The 18215-nt window shown below is 38.2% G+C and overlaps 1 protein-coding gene across 1 annotated transcript in view; it reads right to left on the bottom strand.

The window, feature by feature from the left end:
* Nucleotides 1-5197: 5197 nt before the first annotated feature.
* Nucleotides 5198-18215, bottom strand: part of SLC26A4 (solute carrier family 26 member 4) — a 64787-nt gene continuing 51769 nt past the window's right edge. Inside the window, exons 16-21 of the mRNA XM_027765414.1 lie at nt 17387-17482; nt 16551-16781; nt 14097-14151; nt 12821-12966; nt 10270-10353; nt 5198-6085 (exon numbers count right to left, since the gene is read on the bottom strand). Of these exons, the coding sequence (XP_027621215.1) occupies nt 6062-6085; nt 10270-10353; nt 12821-12966; nt 14097-14151; nt 16551-16781; nt 17387-17482 (636 nt within the window). The 3' untranslated portion in view covers nt 5198-6061. The remainder of the gene's footprint in view (nt 6086-10269; nt 10354-12820; nt 12967-14096; nt 14152-16550; nt 16782-17386; nt 17483-18215) is intronic.

Below are 18215 nucleotides of genomic sequence, written 5' to 3' on the forward strand. Positions count from 1 at the left end.
CCTCATGTAATTACCAATAGTAGAATACTGAAATTGTTGTCAAAGTATAAACTAAGAAAATAAAAATTTTATCCATGGAAAAAGCCTTTTATTTCTAAATCACAAAAGCTAATACATCTGCTTTCATCTTTTATTCTCTCCTTGAAAACCATGAAACAAAAGCCTCATTCAGCCCTGCTTTAATTTCACCTTGGAATTTATTTCTAGGTACCCAGATCAGCTGATTGGATTAGCTAGGTAATGTAACCCAGTCATTTTGCCTTTATCTCTTACCAGACCAGAGGATAAAATCCAAGCTCTTTACTGTAGTTTATCTGGCCCCAGTCCACCTTCCAGTCTCATTTCTCACCACTTCCTTCCCTTACCCACTTAATTGGGAGCTTACTAGGAGAAGGCGTAGGGCTCACAAGTGCATTCTGATAGTCTCTACCTCTCCTACTCAGATATTTCTGAGCTAGGATTTAGAAGGATGTCCAGGCCTCCCCCTTTAGTACATGGTATAGGCTTGAGAGAATGGGTTAAAGGATTCTGCTATGCTGGTTCACTACGAATTCATGAGCTAGGAAGTGAATTCAACTGGAAAAGGTAGGCATGACTACTTTATCAACATAAGGGATAAGAGCCATCCTCAAGTGTTATGTAGGTCACCCATACTTCACAGTTGCCTTGAAGAGAGCCATGCCTGGCCTTCCTTCTGAAGAGCATCTGCCACTTGCAGCACTGGTTGACCAAGGACCTGGAACATTATTGCACATCTTAAGGGTGACCTTTTGATGTTCCTCCTGTGCAGGCTAGAACTCCATGACTGGGATAGTAGTGGGTTAAAAAAATGAAGCTGCAGAAGACAAGCACGTTATTATTGGAGTCTCACTAAGTCATTGCAAACAAATTCTACAGTAGAATATTAGATGTTCAACTTACCCTGTCCAGAAGTGCTCTTTTCACTCAGAGTGTCCTTGTTCAACCATAAGTCTGAGGGCGGTGTGATGTGGAGAGGCAGCTCTCCACTTCAAGTGCTTTCTAAACAGACACAGAGTCTTGTTCTGATGGTATAGTTGAGTTTCTCGATTGCAGTGGTATTTATGCAAAGCTGTACATGGGATAAAACTGCAAATGAGTGCAAGTAATATGTGAAGAAGCTCTAAGGTGTGCACTAGCACCAATTTCCTAGTTTTTATATTTTACTGTAGTCATACAGAATGTTAAGTGAGGCTGGGTGAAGGCTGCATGAAGATCTTGCCTTGCACTTCACAAGTTTCTGTGGAAACTATATTTATTTCACAATAAAATATGTTCAAGGAGGGAGAAAGAGACTCAGAGTACTGGAACACTTGACCTAAAACAATGCATTGGAAATGGTCTTCAAACTAGAAGATCTTACTCAAAAACAGTATTTCTCTGTCCAGGTTCAAAGATATTTCTAGAGAAAAGGATGAAATGGGCTATGGTGGCCAGAAAATTTTAAATGGATATAGAAGCTAAGAGGGCTTTCAACTCCCTGGCACTCTGTTAGTATCCAGGTGAATCCCCAGCCCCTTTTTGAAGACCAGTAAGAAAAGTAGGCAGGTTAGTAAGTGAGTTGTAGGCCATAGAAATAGGCTTGAACACTCAGGAAACTGAATTTCTTAGGTACTTTGATGACTTCCATTCTCCTTATTCTGCATCGTTGACTGCAGCTAAATTTGGTCATCTAGCAATATGTGTACTTTCAATTTATTTATTATCATTATTGTGGTTTACTTCAGCATAGGGCACCTGTGCTCACCTCAGAGAGAGAAGGAAAGTGAGAAAGCAAGCCACCAGGTCTGGGACTTGAATCACGGTAGGACATGTGGGAGTCTAGTGCCTCAACCACCATGCCGTCTGCTGGCCCCCATTTAGTAATGTTAAGTACATATAATGTATATCTTGTACTCTACACTCTTGTAAGTGCTTGGAATCTGTCCAAGAACAAAAGCACCCTGCCCTGGTGGAGCTCATGTTCTAGTACAAGGTAGAGCACAGAAAGAGAAACAATTAATTCTTCAATTTTCTTTTCCCTCTTCCAAATTCTCTGTCCCACCCTTCCTTTCTGCTTCTTCTTAACTGCTCTATTCTTCTCTCTTTTTATTTTAGTCTTTCTTTTTTTCTATTTCTTCCATTAATTTCCTCTTTCTTATTTTTTTCCCTTTCTATTCTAGTCAATTGCATTGTTAATAACAAAAAATATATATGAGTAAAAATAAAGCACTCAAGTCTGGGTAATTTAAGAGAATAAACATTTATTTATTCAGCTCACAGTTTGGAGGACCAAGGTCCAGGGGCCGCATATGCTAAGAGTTTTCACTATTGGGAGGAGTCCTAGCACATCCTGAGAGAACAGGAGCTCATGTGTCTGTGTGTTCACGTGTGTGGGTCTCCTTATAAACCCTCTAGAAGTCAGTCAGAGGAGCTCCACTGTAATCACTCACAAAGGCCGACCTTTCACTACCATTAAGGTACTAAGTTTCCTCTTAATAAGTTCACAATACAACCGAGTTCCAGCACATACTTTAGGAGCTTTGAGGGGAAGGATACTAAACCTCAGCTCTTCCCTAATGCCATTTTCTTCATTGGTGATTCTATCACCTTTTGTTTTCTCACTCTATTTTCTCCCTCTGACCTTCCTTTTCTTCTCCCTTCATTTTCTCTCTCTCATTTTTTAGAGTTTATTTATTTCATGAGAGAGAGAGAGAGAAGGTAGCAGGGTCTTGTAGGCGTACTGAGGAGCCGAACTCCAATCTTGCATATGGCTCCAGCATCGCAACGTGGCACATTACCACTGCACCACCACAGCTGGGCCTCTCCCATTCTTTCTAGCTATCCATCATGTGACTTTCTTATGGAACCAAAAGAACTGATTAAATTAAAGTTTGTGTGCCTTTTGTGATATCATTTGTCATTTGTTGTATTGTTATATTGTTACATTATTTACATGACAAATGCTTTCTGTTCTAACTAAAACTAAACTTTCTTCAGGTATCTATCCTGATGCAAATGGAAAATGACTCTAGTTTCATTGACTCTCATCCCATTGGTCTAAGCCCCAGAAAGAAGACCCCTCCCCAACCAAGTATTTCTGGAACATTGAAGGGTGCCTCACAAGAATGTTCATAGCAGCACTATTCATGAAAGCCAAAAACCAGAAACAACACAAATATCCACAAACAGTAGGATGGATAAATAAACAGTGGTAAATTGAGACAGTGAAACACTAGACAAAAGGGAGAAAAAAATGAATGATTTCTATTGGGTCGTTTGAAAAGTCATGACACATTTTTGCATAGTAAAACAGAAAAATAGATCATAACTTTTCTGATGACCCAATATATGCAATAATATGAATGAATGTCACAATCGTAATGTTGAGTGAAAAATGACAGACACAAAAGAGAAGGAGAAAAAATATTTGTTTTGTTTCTATGCTGGATGAGAAGGAGGTTTTAGAAGTGATTATCCTTGGGGGCTATTACTGGGAAGGAGCACAAGAGGGCTTCTTGGGTGCTGGTTAAGTTCTGCTTGTAGATATGGGTGTAGGCAGTACAGGTGTGCTTGTTTTGTGAACATTCTTTAAGCAGTACACTAGGACTTACATCCTTTTTATATGTATGAAGTACCAGAATGAAAAATTTGCTTAACATAATGAAAACCATCACACAAAATAGCTAGAATTATTTGGGAAAGAATGACAAGATTTCACTGAGATATTTGTGAGTAACATTGTTAATTGCACTGAGAAATCTACAAAAGGAAGTTACACAGACACCAGTGGAGGTGGCCCTAAAAAGAATACACCAAACTGATGACTAAAAAGAATAATGGTGAACTTAGAATGTGATGTTTTTATTATATTTAATGGTTTTGTTCAGAAAAGACACATCTAAGAAGTTTACAAAGCAACTTTACATTTATTTAAAATATGTGCAAACATTTCCAAATATACATAATTTGATTATTTTCAACTATAGAAATTTATATACAATACTGGAATCATATCCTTCAGGTTAAAAATATAACAGACAACCTTAATATCAAGTAAAAATTTCATTAACAATACAAGATCAAAAGTATGCTACTACTTACAAAATGCAAAGGATACATTATTGCTAGAGTGTGCTTGGAAAGTAAGATAAAGGTTTTATATTGTTACAAATGGACCCAAGAGTTTACAAAATGCTAGCTCTATTGTAAAGTGTAACTTTGGTATTTCTTTCCAAAAATGAGCAGTGCTTATTTCCTCTATTTAACAGAGGTATTCATCCATTTCCTGCAAGACTATTACATTCACTCTTTAGAGTTTCGATTTATTGCCATTATTAGCAGGTTATTCCTATAAAAGTGAGATAGCATTATAATTTGAATTATGCTGTGACCATAATATAACCAGAATTCAGGATCAACCAACTTGATATGAAAACTGATCACTATAGGCAGTTCATAGATTTATTTTTGAAAAGTAGTAACAATTCAGTTATAGATTATTTTATAAACTGCTAAAATTTTAAAGAAAAATTTAAACTCATTTTGATCACTGTGGTCTTATAACCATATAAAAATTATTTTTGCACAATATAAGCAGAGTTTTCCTGTTAGATTTAAAATAGATCATGCCAATGCAATGCAATGGTTATTTCTTTAAACATAGGATAAATTAAGACTGCATTTTTTTTTTTTTTTAATTACCAGAGGGCACATGCACTTGCTAAAGAGACAGAGAGAAGGAATGGGAGAAAGCACCCCCATGGCAAACAGTAATACTACAATCTTTTCTTGAGAATCGTATCTCTCCCTCCTTTTTGGATTTTGGGCATGCATGCACACTCGCCTCAGTGTATTTCTCAAGCCTCTGGACTTGGAACTGAAACCACAGAATCAGTCACGTGGGATCCAGCTGTGTTAACCAAGAAGGCACAGAACTGGGCCTGAAACTGCACTTTTAAGGACCAGCAGGTGGCATGGTGGTTAAGGTGCAGTATCCCATATGCCTGACTGCACAGTTCAAGTCCTGAATCCTGCAGGGCTTGAAAACTATGCTGGGTACATATGCATGTATGCCAAAAATCCCAAGAGGAGAATGGAGGAGAATGGATCACCCCTGGGGGGAGGGAATTTCTCACCTTCCCTTTCTCTCTCCAGGAAGTTAATGTGCCCTATAGCAAAAACAAACAAACTAAAAAAACCCTGAACTAAAGTTAGTTTATCATAAAAAGAAAACAAAGAAAAAAGATAGTCTTTCATATACTTTGTTTGATCTTAATTGTGATCCATGACTGGATCACAATCATTGAAAAATTATTCTGTAAACCATGAAAATATTCTTTGTACTCACTTCTCTGCATCAACCTTTCCAAGATATTGGGTTGTCGGAACGTTACTGACAACCCAATGTATCAACCCAGTTCTGTAGTTTTAAGCAAACCACTTCCAAGATGAGAGAGCACCTAAATTCTATTTATACATCTGGTCACAAATAATAAGACTGCATGATTAAGTTTTACTTGTCCTTATTTTCTAAAAATGATTTTGGAAGGCTTCTTATCAATAAGTGCATTGTAATTACATTTAAGCATTTACTGAATGTGACTTTAACTGGGGTTGCAGTTCATGGATCTCAAGGTCAGTCCGAAACTGATTTTCCTTCATGATTAGTCATTCCTAACACACCTACCCATGGGGGCTGTTGTGTAGCTCTTTCAACTGAACCTAGATATGCTGGTATGCACATGAACATTGTTAGCAAACCTGTCTTGGGGAATCAGCAGCATACCACATCCTGGGCATTGCCAAATTGCCTGCATAACTCTCCTCCCCATTTTGTACATTTTAGAAGTAATCTATTATATAGATAAAGCCTAGGAACGATTTAGTGCTTCTCTTTCAATGGCTAAAAGGTTAAAAAACAAAGTTAAAATATATAATAGAAAAAGAATGAGTGTTTCAAGTCTGAAGAACTAGTCAATGCAGAAAATGTTCGCATAGAATGACACTGGTGGGTAAATTTTGTCTTGCCGTCTATGCTTCTAGTGGCCTCCTGAGCCCACTTTCAGGAAGCAAGACTACGCATAGCCTGTGGGAGCAAAGGGAAACAAAATGTTAATGCAACTGAATTCTCCTCAAGTCTACATTACCTTTTTTACAAATTTGTTTTTATAGTGTTGACTGTTTACTTTTATTCATTTTAGAGTATATATATCATCATAGTAGAAGAACATTAAAAACTTAATTTTTCACCTCATCATATTTAATCATATGTATTTAAAAGCAGTGGACCAGCCGGTGGTGTGGTGGTTAAGGCAGCTGGATCCCACATGGCCTCCTGTGAGGTTTGAGTCCCAGACCTGAGGGATTGAAAAAACAGAACTCACGCATGTGCATGTGTGTTTGCCAAAAAAAACAAAGAGGAAAATAAAGAAGAAGGAATTGTGGTGTGGTCATCCTCCCTGGATTTCTCACATTCTCTCTCTCTTTCTCTCTTCTCCTCTGGCGAGTGCATGTGCCCTATAACAAAATACAAAAACAAACAAACAAAAACAATAATTACTAAATTACTATTCATTGAGCACCTACTATGTATAAGACACTGTTCTTGTTACTACTTTACATGCATCTTTAGCTTCCACAACTCTGTGGTATTACTTTTATTTTATGTGACGATACTAAGACAGTAAGTAATTTGCCCAGGGTAATTACTTACTGCACAGCTGAGAAATAGCAGAACCAGGACTGATACCCAGGTCTGTCTGGTTCTAAAGCTTGTGCCCATGAAACCATCTACTTCCCATCTATAGAAACCTTACCTGAGTGATTCTTTTACATGGCAATCAGTAAATATTCTATACTGTAGTAGTTTCTTAAGTTCCGATATTGGTGATAAGAGTTTTTACTTAACCTAAAGCTGCCCTCATAAACTGCTAACACTGGAAGGATTCGTTGACTTTGGAGTTCCCTAAGCTGGTAGATGACGATGTGATTTTTTTCATTCTGAAAAATATATTTTCTCCACAAAAACCTCTGCCTATCATCCCCACTGCCTGATTTTATCATAGAGGCTGAATGTTACTCCTTTCAACATTTTTATCAGGACATGGAAAAATGGAGAAAAGGAATATGTATCAGACTTGCATATAGGACCAGTGGGGAAGAGAGTTAATATGCCAGATAATAGACACAAAATACAAAACTACTGGGTTGTCGGAGAAGTCATGACATATGTCAATAAACTGGAACCACCTGAGATGCAATCCAGCAGAAATATGTGTAGTACTGCATTGGAGTAAAAAAACCAATTACAGAAATATAAGTGGAGAACCCAGGTAGACCACAATTTGTGTGAAAGTGTCAAGTCTTTAGGTAACTCCTGCTAAACAGAAGCCAAGATTTTGATGTAGCACTTAAAGCAAACAAATTTTAAGTTGCAGTAATAGAAGTATCTTGACAAGATCAAGGCAGATCATGATTGCATAATCTCCATGCTGACCTGACCACATTTGGACTTTTGTATCCCCATCTTGGCCAATGAAGTATGGCCAAACTGCATGTCTCTAAGGAATGGTAAAAGAAAAAAAAAAACAACCTGGAGGAGTCTTGCCTAGAGGAGTTCTAGAGGAGACATGAGAGCTATTCTCCTGTGCTTAAAAGGCTGTATAGTGGAAAGATTTGTGTTGCTAAGAAGGCAGATCTCAGTCCACTTGGGGATTTTTACAGAAAAATCAAATTCAGTTTTGTAAGCCCAACTAACATTTAGATACTTCTAAGAACCATGACACACAAACTCCCTAAAAGTCACTATTTGCTAATGTCTGGCCATGTTTTCACAAAAGCTGAGTGGAAGTCCATCGAGGATAATGCAGGAAGGAGTTCATAAGCTATGATACTGACAATTTCCATAAAGTCTTTCAGTTTAAAAACGTGTGATCTTCCTTTGTTCCCATTTTACTCAGTGGTGGAGCCTCAATGTTCACACAGACACTGTAAGTCCAGCCATGGTCTGGGAATGGTCTGATGCCACAAGAGCATCTGAAATGCATAGAATCAGTCTCAGGTGGAAGAAATGTCTTTTTAAGTGACTGTTGGACAGAAAAGGAATAACATAACTTTCCTATTTCTCATGTACTATTCCTGGGTTAGAAATTTGCTCTATTCTCCTTTCCCTTACCCCACAGTTTAGGTCTCTAGAACAGAAGTAGGTGGAGGTGTCTAGTGTGTGAACCAGCATTAGAAAGTGTGTCAACTGCTGCTAGTTGTTCATCCCTATATGCCCAGGGCAGAGTGTCCCCATATACTTACTTTATTTATGTGTTTATTTATTTATTTATTTAGTTAGTTAGTTAGTTATTTGGGGGGGGGGATTTTTGCTATAAGGGCATGTGTGCTCACCAGAAAGACAGAGAGATAGAAAGTGAGAAATCATCCCCCAGGGTGGATGGCCACATTGCAATCCCTTCTCCTTCATTCTCCTCTCGGGATCTTGGGCACACACGCACACGGGCCCGGCTTGAGTTTAAGCCACTGGGTCCAGGACTCAAACTGTGCTACACGGGAGTTTAGCGACATAGCCATTACGCTAACTGCTAGTCCTTATTTATTTATTTATTTTTAGAGAGATTTTTGCTATAGGGCATGTGCACTCGCCTGAGAGACAGAGACAGAAAGAGAGAAATCACTCCTCAAAGGGAATGACCATGCTACAATTCTTTTTCCTCCATTCTCCTCTTGGGATTTTGGGCATGCATGCACACTTGCCTGGCATAATTTTTTTTTTTTTGAGAGGTTTTTTTTTTTTTTTCGCTATAGGGCGCGTGCGCTCACCAGACAGACAGAGAGAGACATAGAGACAGAAAGCGAGAAATCACCCCCCAGGGGACTTGAACCACAGTCAACTACATGGGAGTCCGACGTAACCATTAAGCCATCTGCTGGTCCCATGTCTCCAAGTATTTAATGTCTTCAAAGGAAAATTGTCATTTTCCACTTTCCCCAAAACCAAACTTTTGGTATTTTTTAAAACTATGTTCCCTAAATGTATCTTTTTCTTCTCTTTTTTTTGAGGGGTGGGGGTGGGGGACGTTTTCGCTATAGGGCACGTGCGCACACCAGACAGAGAGAGACAGAGAGACAGAAAGCGAGAAATCACCCCCCAGGGAGGATGGTCACACTGCAGTCCCTTCTCCTCCATTCTCCTCTTGGGATCCTGGACACACACGCACACGCGCCCGGCGTGAGTTTTAAGCCACCGGGTCCGGGACGCGAACCATGATCAACTACGGGGGAATCCAGCCACATAGCCATTACGCTAACTGCTGGTTCCCATCTTTTTTTTTTTTTTTTTTTAATTTGGCATAGAGTGTGTGTACTCACCAGAGAGAGACAGAGAGAAAACACCACACATGATCACTCCATGATCCCTTCTCCTCCATTTTTCCATCCTATTGGGATTTGGGACACACCTATACATGTGCCTGGCATGTTTTTCAAGCTGCTGGGTCCCGTACTTGAATCACATGGCTTGGCCTTGTGTGATCTGATTCCTTCAACCATTACGCCAACTGCTGGTCTACAGGGCCAGCCCAATAGTTCTTTTTCTTTAAAGAGAGCTTTTTTGTCATAGGGTGCATATGCTCACTGGAGAGACAGAGACTGGCAGAAAGAAAGTGGGAAATCACCCCCCAGGGGAGGACCATGCCACAATCCTTCTCCATTCTCCTCTTTAGATTTTGGGCATGCATGAACATGTGCCTGGCATGAGTTTAAACCCACTGGGTCAGGGATTTGAACTGTGGTCATCCATGAGGGAGTCCAGGGCCTTAACCACTACACTACTTGCTGGCCCCAACCCAACAGTTCTTTATTTTTTTTTTTTTTTTTTTTTTTACTTTGTGGCCCCAACCCAAAAGTTTTTTTTTTTTTTTTTTTTTTTTAATTGAGAGAGAGGTTTTTGCTATAGAGTGCATGTGCTCACTGGAGAGACAGAGAGACAGAAAACAAGAAATCACTCCCTGGAGGGGGATGGCCACACCACAATCCCTTCTCCTCTCAGGATCTTGGACACATATGCACACACGCCTGGTGTGAGTTTAAGTCCCAGGTCTGGGACTCAAACTGCAGTCGACTACATGGGAGTCCAGCGACGTAGCCATTATGCCAACTGCTGGTCCCTAGTTCTTAATTAGATATATTCACTATTTGTATTACTCTATTTGTCAAGGGATTCCATCCAAATTAATTCCTTTAGAAAAAAAACAATGATCATACCTCATCCTGGACATCAAGTTCTTCTTCTGTCAGCTTCACTTCCATTAATTCAGGAGGTTCTTTACAGTCTTGAATGAGAGTGATCTTGACCAAGAGAATGCAGAATATTATTAGAAATATAATAGCATCCACCCACCTAATACAGCACAGAAAATTATTTGAAGCTTTACTGGTGCTTCTCATACTATAATCTACATACTTCATAATCCTCTTCAGCTTTCTTGTTCTTTTATATTTACCACCTCAGAATTTTCCCTATATCATTTTTTTCACATTCAGGTGTGAACTAGTATAATACTCTATTGTCTAAACTGCTTTTCAGCTCTCTTTCCCAACCTTTGAAGTGCATACATTTTAACTAATCACCCTCTCTGCCTAAATTCTTCCTGCTTCTCTCTCAGTGGCTAAGCTAAGAGCATTTAGTACCACACTGAACATGCAGTGCATGCACATAGAAGGGCTTGTGACTGATGTCAGTAAACAACCCCAAGTGGAATTGGATAGAAATTAATTTTATTGGCGATGGAAACCAATGTCTATGGACCAGGTTGGTTATTTAGGAAATTTCTGCATTTTAGGGGTAGCATGTAATTTAATCTTCTGCAAAAAAGGAACCAACAACAGTTTGGGCTTTATCTTACGCCATTTTCAAAGCAACTTCGTATTTTCAAAGCACCTCCAAATGTATGTCGAGACTAAAAGGACATTTTGGAGTGCTATTTAACTTCTTTAATCTCACAAATAGGCCAGTTCTCTTTGTTAGTGTGAAATTGAATTAGAGGATAAAATCCCTGTGCCAATGGTCATGATATACTAGAAAACATGGAGGGTAGGTGTAACTGAGTCAGTGCTGTCCTGCGATTGTTCTTGTGATGGAAAAAAGGAGAGAGAGAGAGAGAGAGAGAGAGAGAGAAAGGGAGATATCACTGCAGCCAGAGTATCCATAATATACATTCCTGAAAGAAATGAAAGTGCCACAGAGGTTTATTTATTTGTGTTTGTTTTGTTTTGTTTTGTTTTTATCATCATTTACCTACATCTACCATGTACAGAGTTCTGTGTTAAAACCCTGAGGAAATGTAGAACCATAAGGTTCTTGATTTCACAGGCCACCAGTAATGCTCAACTCATCATCCAGTGAAGCAGTAAGTATTTTATTCAAGCATTTTGCTTATTTAGTCTAAGATTCGTTCAGAGTCAAAAAAAAAAAAAAAGAAAGAAAGAAAGAAAGAAAGAAAGAAAGAAAGAAATTTACAGTGCCTGTCTCATTACAAGCAAAATCTAGTCTAAGTTGGTAGATATACTCTTCATTAGAAGTTTTGGTGACATTCACAGCCTAAGATCTTAGATTAAAATTGGTACGAATAAAACTTTCATGTTGAGAAGGAAATTGACACTTGGGATCTGTTCTGCTCTTTTTTTCTTTTTCACATTTTATTTATTTATTTATTTTGTTTAGAATACTTTTTATTTTTAATTTATTATTATTATTTATATATTCAATCACTATACATCATTTAGAGCATTTTTTAAAGATACTTCACATGATTCTGCTTTGTTATTACCTGTGGGTTAGAGAATTTGAAATTAGATCAGGAAAGGATTACGAGTTTTCAAAATGAGCAGCTAGCATGTAACTTTTTTTAGATTTGTAGTTTTACTACTTTTTTTTCCTTTTTCATATTTCAGCTTCACACCTTGGTATTTAGGGTATTTTCTCCAGAAGCATCAGTAGAAAATCTCTCTACTAACAGTAATTGGGAAGAACAATGTGATATTGTTTACTGAATTGGTTTCCTTTTAAACATTAACTTACAATCTACAATAAAGATCTACTTATTCTAATTTAGAAAAAGGGGATGCAATTTAAGATAATAATCCATTATGTCACTAGAATCATTATTGTTGTTATATTTTGATAGGTATTATTTTCGTTTACTAATTCACCGTGCATGGGTACATGAGAAAGGATTAAATGATGTCTTACACTAGGCCACCAGTAGGTAGGCCCAGCCCAGTGAACCAGACCAGAATGAGTACCTCTCCTGGGTATCCAAAAGGAAAATTAACAAAATAAGAACTGTAGAAAATCAGGGGAGAGAGATTAACCTTGGGTTTATTTGTGGTTGTAATTTTTTTCCTTATCAAACATCATTATGACCTGATAAATTCCATTTAAAGACATTTATACATCAAGAGCTTCCAAACTGTTAAGAATTTAGGTTGCATTTATGTACACAAGTCAAAGACGATCCAAGATTCAGTGCTATACGTTCCAAAAAGGCATTACTGTTAATGCCCATTTTCATAAGTAAACCCACACACTGTGAAAACTATTACATACTTGGTACTACTAAGTATTTTTTTTTCTGTTAACTATCTTATTTAGTCCTTATACTTACCCAGCAAGGTAAATGTTTCTACTCCCATTTTACTGATAGAAATGTTAAGATTCCAAGAAGTTATGCAATGGCCTAAAATCTAACAGCTACTATTTATGTCATTTTTGCCACTTAGGAGAGATACATATGTAGAAAAGTTACATATTTACCGTTTCTAAAATAGAATCTTGACTCTCTGGGGATTTAACCTGGTTCTGTAGGTAGAGAATGGCATCATGAACAGTCAAAAAGAATGTGTCCTTTCTAATGTGATCATCAAAGAAACCACATTGCTCCAGCTTCTCTATCACATGATCTTCAAAAGAAAGAGATTATGTTTGGTTAGTATCTAGAAAAAGATATTTTTGTAATATCAACCACTACTAAGTTTTTGTAGCTCCTCCTTCTAATTTTTCCCCTCACTTTAAAAACATGGCCCTGCTTCTCTTTTCTAGTAGCATTCAGAATAGCCATCCCATAACATAGCAGACAGCCTTGGTGTCCAACCATGTTCCATTTGTCAGGCCAGTGTATGGATCCTTCAGCTGCTGTGGGCCTGACTGCTAATGGTTTGCAGCTGTGCCCTTCTCTGAAAAAAATTTCCATGGGAGCTGTCTCACCTGAAAACGTGTGGAAAGTGACAGCCCCTCTCCCATGCATTGATGGCCTATAACCGTTGACTGACTTACATGGGGGAAAGAAGGCAGGCTCCCCTTGCCTCAAAGAGGCTTAGCCTTCTGGTGCTCTTCCTGCTGTGTACTCCTTATAAAATCAGAAATCTAAGACTAGATTTTTGAAACTGTGTTTTTGACCAGTTTCTTCCTCTCCACAATTCTGTTCCCCTCACTCCTTTAAAAATTTGTCCAGGTACACTATCTCAAAACATCACTTGTTCAAGAATCCCCATCTTAGGCCCTACTTCCAAAGAGCTCAGCCTAAGCCCTGGTCTTCCCTTACTTAACTCATACATAGGCAGTTCCAGAGACTCACACCCTTGAGAATTCTCTTGCTCTAAGGGATCTAAGTCCTCTCCAGCTCTGCTTTCCCCATAGTTTCCCCACCCCCATTCATCCTCCACCACTGTAAGAGCATGAGTTTCCATACATTACTAGCTTTTTGGCATAATTGGACATAATATCTTTCTGGATTCAAAAATACTATCAGAGATATTGCAAATGGTACAGAGTCTGTTTGTGGTGATAAAAATTTTGGAAATAGATAGTGGATGATGGTTACACAACATTGTGAATGTAAGTAATGCTGCTGAATTAATTGTATACTTAAAAGTGATTAAAATGTCAAAGCTCATTATACACCCTTTATCAAAATGTTTTAAAAGTTTTGGGGGGAAAAAAACGGCTTTTCAATAGCATATGCCCACATTTAAGGTGGGAGAAAGGGCTTGAAGAAAGTCATACAGATAGATATGTACTTATATGCATTTACCTTGAAGTGATGCAAAGTACACATTCACATCAATTCTTTTGAATTCTTTAACAATCTAAAGATTAAAAAAGGAAAATTTTTAACAATGAATAACTTCATCTGCTCATAATTCAGTCGCATTCAGCTACTTGCCAAATCTTAGGAATCAGTCTCATATTATTACATCTGATTGTAGGTGCCCTGAACTGCCTTCTTTTCTGCCTGACCATCTTGATACTATATGAAGCTTCACCTAAACTTGACATTTCATATGACACCCTGTGTTATCTGATTTGGAGGACTTAATACAGTTGTTATTTATAAAATTACTTCATAAATGCCTTCCCCTCTAGACTGCTTAGTCCCATGAGGACAGGAACTGTGGCTGCTTAATCACTAGTTACTCTTGGGACTGGTAGAGTGCTTAGCACAGACTTGGTATTTTGCATCTATTTGGTGAAAGGATTAATGAATTGGAGCTTGCATTACTGGTTTCTGATATTGTGAATGCTTTCTGTCTTGCCTGCTTCTTGACTTTTTCTTTGACTTGCTAGATCCCTGACCTGCTTCCTGTTCTAACTTCTTAATAATGCTGAACTTTTCCAATCCTACATATACCTGGTGTTCCTTATCTTGCTGTTGTTCATATAACAAATAGAAATACAATACTTAATGTGAACTTTGCCCACATTCTCTTGTTCTCATATTCTATTTCCTATACATTATCAGAAAAATAAAATAATAAATGTTAATATTTTCTTTTTGTTATTTAATTTATCTTTTTTTTTTCTTTTTAATTTGCTACAGGGCTCATCAGAGAGAAAGACAGAACAAGGTAGGGGAAAGTGAGAAAGCAAGTTACCAGGTCCAGGGCTCAAACCATAGTCAGCCATGTGGGAGTTTAGAGCCTTAACCACCATGCCACCTGCTGGCCCTGTCAGATACTTTTTGTAAAGAATTAGGGCTGGCAGTGGGTATGGTGGCTAGGGCACTGGACTCCCTCATGGCTTACTGAGGTTCAAGTTCTAACCCTGGAAGCTTACTTTCTCACTTTCCCTCTCTCTCTTGCTCTCTCTCTCTCTTTCTTTCTCTGATCAAATTAATAATAATAAGTAAATAAATAAATAAATAAAATTATTCTTTAAACAGAAGAATTATTGGGACCAGCAGGTAGTGAGTGGTTATGAGTGCTGGATTCAGTGGCTTGAAAACAACACTGGGTGCATGTGCATGCATGCCCAAGATTCCAGGATCTCAGGAAAAGGGATTGTGGTGTGGCCATCCCCTAGGGGTGATTTTTCACTTTCTCTCTTACTATCTTTGTCTCTCTCTTTCTCTCTCTCTCTGGTGAGCACACACACTCTAGGGCAAAAACCTCTTTTAAAAAAATTATTTAATTTATTATTATTATTTATTTTGCTATAGAGCATATGCATTCACAAACCATAGTCAGCCATGTGGGAGTTTAGAGCCTTAACCACCATGCCACCTGCTGGCCCTGTCAGATACTTTTTGTAAAGAATTAGGGCTGGCAGTGGGTATGGTGGCTAGGGCACTGGACTCCCTCATGGCTTACTGAGGTTCAAGTTCTAACCCTGGAAGCTTACTTTCTCACTTTCCCTCTCTCTCTTGCTCTCTCTCTCTCTTTCTTTCTCTGATCAAATTAATAATAATAAGTAAATAAATAAATAAATAAAATTATTCTTTAAACAGAAGAATTATTGGGACCAGCAGGTAGTGAGTGGTTATGAGTGCTGGATTCAGTGGCTTGAAAACAACACTGGGTGCATGTGCATGCATGCCCAAGATTCCAGGATCTCAGGAAAAGGGATTGTGGTGTGGCCATCCCCTAGGGGTGATTTTTCACTTTCTCTCTTACTATCTTTGTCTCTCTCTTTCTCTCTCTCTCTGGTGAGCACACACACTCTAGGGCAAAAACCTCTTTTAAAAAAATTATTTAATTTATTATTATTATTTATTTTGCTATAGAGCATATGCATTCATCAAAGAGACAGAGGGAAGTGAGAAAGCAAACCACCAGGTCTGGGATTCAAACTGCTACCAGCCATGAAGGAGTCCAGTGCCTTAATCACCATACTCCCTGCTGGCTCTATCAAATATTCTTCTAAATTCCTTATATCTATTAGCTTACTTAATCCTCATAACAAGCCTACGGATATACCATCATTACCCCTATATTACAGGTGAAGAAACAGATATAGATTAAGCAACTTGCCCATGTTCACCTTGCCTGTTAGTGATGGAGCCAGGATTTACCCCAGGTAGTCTGGCTCCAGAGCCAAAAATATCACACTCTATTTCAAAAATATTACAGTCTGTTACAAAGCCATTCACCTAGAAAATTCAGAGTTCATGCATTTGCCCTTTTGCAAGACTGGACAGCATATATCATTTCACTGTTGCCAAAGTTCCAAATCTACAACAGAAAACAAAACAAAAAACCCAGAACCTTACCACTCGTAATGACCTCACTCCAACAATATCCAGGAAAGATATAGCTCCACAATCAAGCACAAGGCTATGGATCTGCACTTTGGGAACATTCACTTTGACTGGAAGATCAGAATTCCAATCCACTTGAATCTCTATTTCCTTAGTTGGGATATCAAGTTCTTCTGGTTCTTCAATATCTTCATCAGGCTCAAAAGCATTATTGGATGTACCAGCATCACTGATGATGCCATTCTAAACAAAGGAAACACTGTCAACTTAATTGCTAACAATTTGAAATGTCTTTCAACCATTCAGCTCAAATTATTTTAAAAGCCCTATACACACTGTTCCTTGGTAAGCAAAACATCAAGGGGATGAACTTTTAAGGAATGAGTTTTACCTCAGCCCAAACTTTGAAGAAAGGAAGAAAAATGGAAGAACAGAGGAGCCAGAAAACTTGATTTCTAGAAGATTGTGAAACTGCCAAGAGAGAACATTGACAGGAGGGTCTGAGTAAAAGTTATTATTTCCAAAGTTTTATTAATTTACTGCCTTCTATTGTGAGTGATTTTCCATCATTAATTTACACTTATTTTATTCCTTTCAGCAATAATAAGGTTTAAAAAACAGTGCACATGCTATTTATGATGGAAGAATCATACACCCTATGTTTCCATGGAGCTCTGCTGATTTAATTTTATTCCCTTTGAGTCCCTGTTGCATACAAGAACAGCTCAGCTGTTCTCAGACACATATGTCATCTACTCATACACATCTGGACACGACATTTAATTTTAGACCATCAGACTGCTTTTGTCAGAGAAAGTAAAGAACTTAAGTGGGAAAAGATGCCTCACCTTTGTTGCCCTTAATTGTCCTCTTTTGATGAGTTTCTGTATTTTCCTCAAAGCTTTCACTCTCTTATTATATACTCTAATGGCATCAAATCCAACCTTTGGAAATAAATGTCAAGTTACTTAAAATATCTGGTTTCTAATGCTCATTATTGGTAATCTAGAAAGTTTATTTATAGAAGGGCATTATTATTCCTTGAGACATCCCGCACATAAAAGATTTGTGAGGTCTGATAGAGGAGGTCCCTCTTCACTACTAAGCCACCTTGCCACTCCCCAGAGATTCAAGGTAAGACTGTAGCTTATTAAAAGCTCAAGACAGTAAAAGACAACAGGGGAAAAAAAAAAAAAAAAAAAACAGGGAAAAAAAAAAAAAAAAAAGAACCTTTCTTTGAAGTCTGTGTTTTCCAAATTTCCTTGACATCACAGAGCCCTTTTGTTATTGTAAAATCTATGAACATTCCTGTGAACCAGTTTGCCCTGAAACTCAGGAAAACACTGATCTAGAGGCAGACTCCCAAGTCTGACACATAGCACGGCATTCAAAACCAGAACATCCTACTTATTTATTCCACTAGTACTTTTTTTTTAGAGAGATATTTTTTCTATAGGGTTCATGAACTCTCCAGAGAGACAGAAAGTGAGAAATCACCCCCCCCGGGGGGGCACAACCCTTTGTGCTCCAGATTTGGGGCATGCATATACACACACTTGGTGTGAGTTTTAAGTTGCTGGGTCCAGGACTGGAACCACAGTCAATCATGTGGGAGTCTAGCAACCATAACCATCATGCCGCCATCTGCTGGCTGTTCCACTAGTACTTTCCCCTTTT

Source organism: Tupaia chinensis, unplaced genomic scaffold (assembly GCF_000334495.1).
Source record: "Tupaia chinensis unplaced genomic scaffold, TupChi_1.0 Scaffold138322_1, whole genome shotgun sequence".
Taxonomy (NCBI): domain Eukaryota; kingdom Metazoa; phylum Chordata; class Mammalia; order Scandentia; family Tupaiidae; genus Tupaia; species Tupaia belangeri.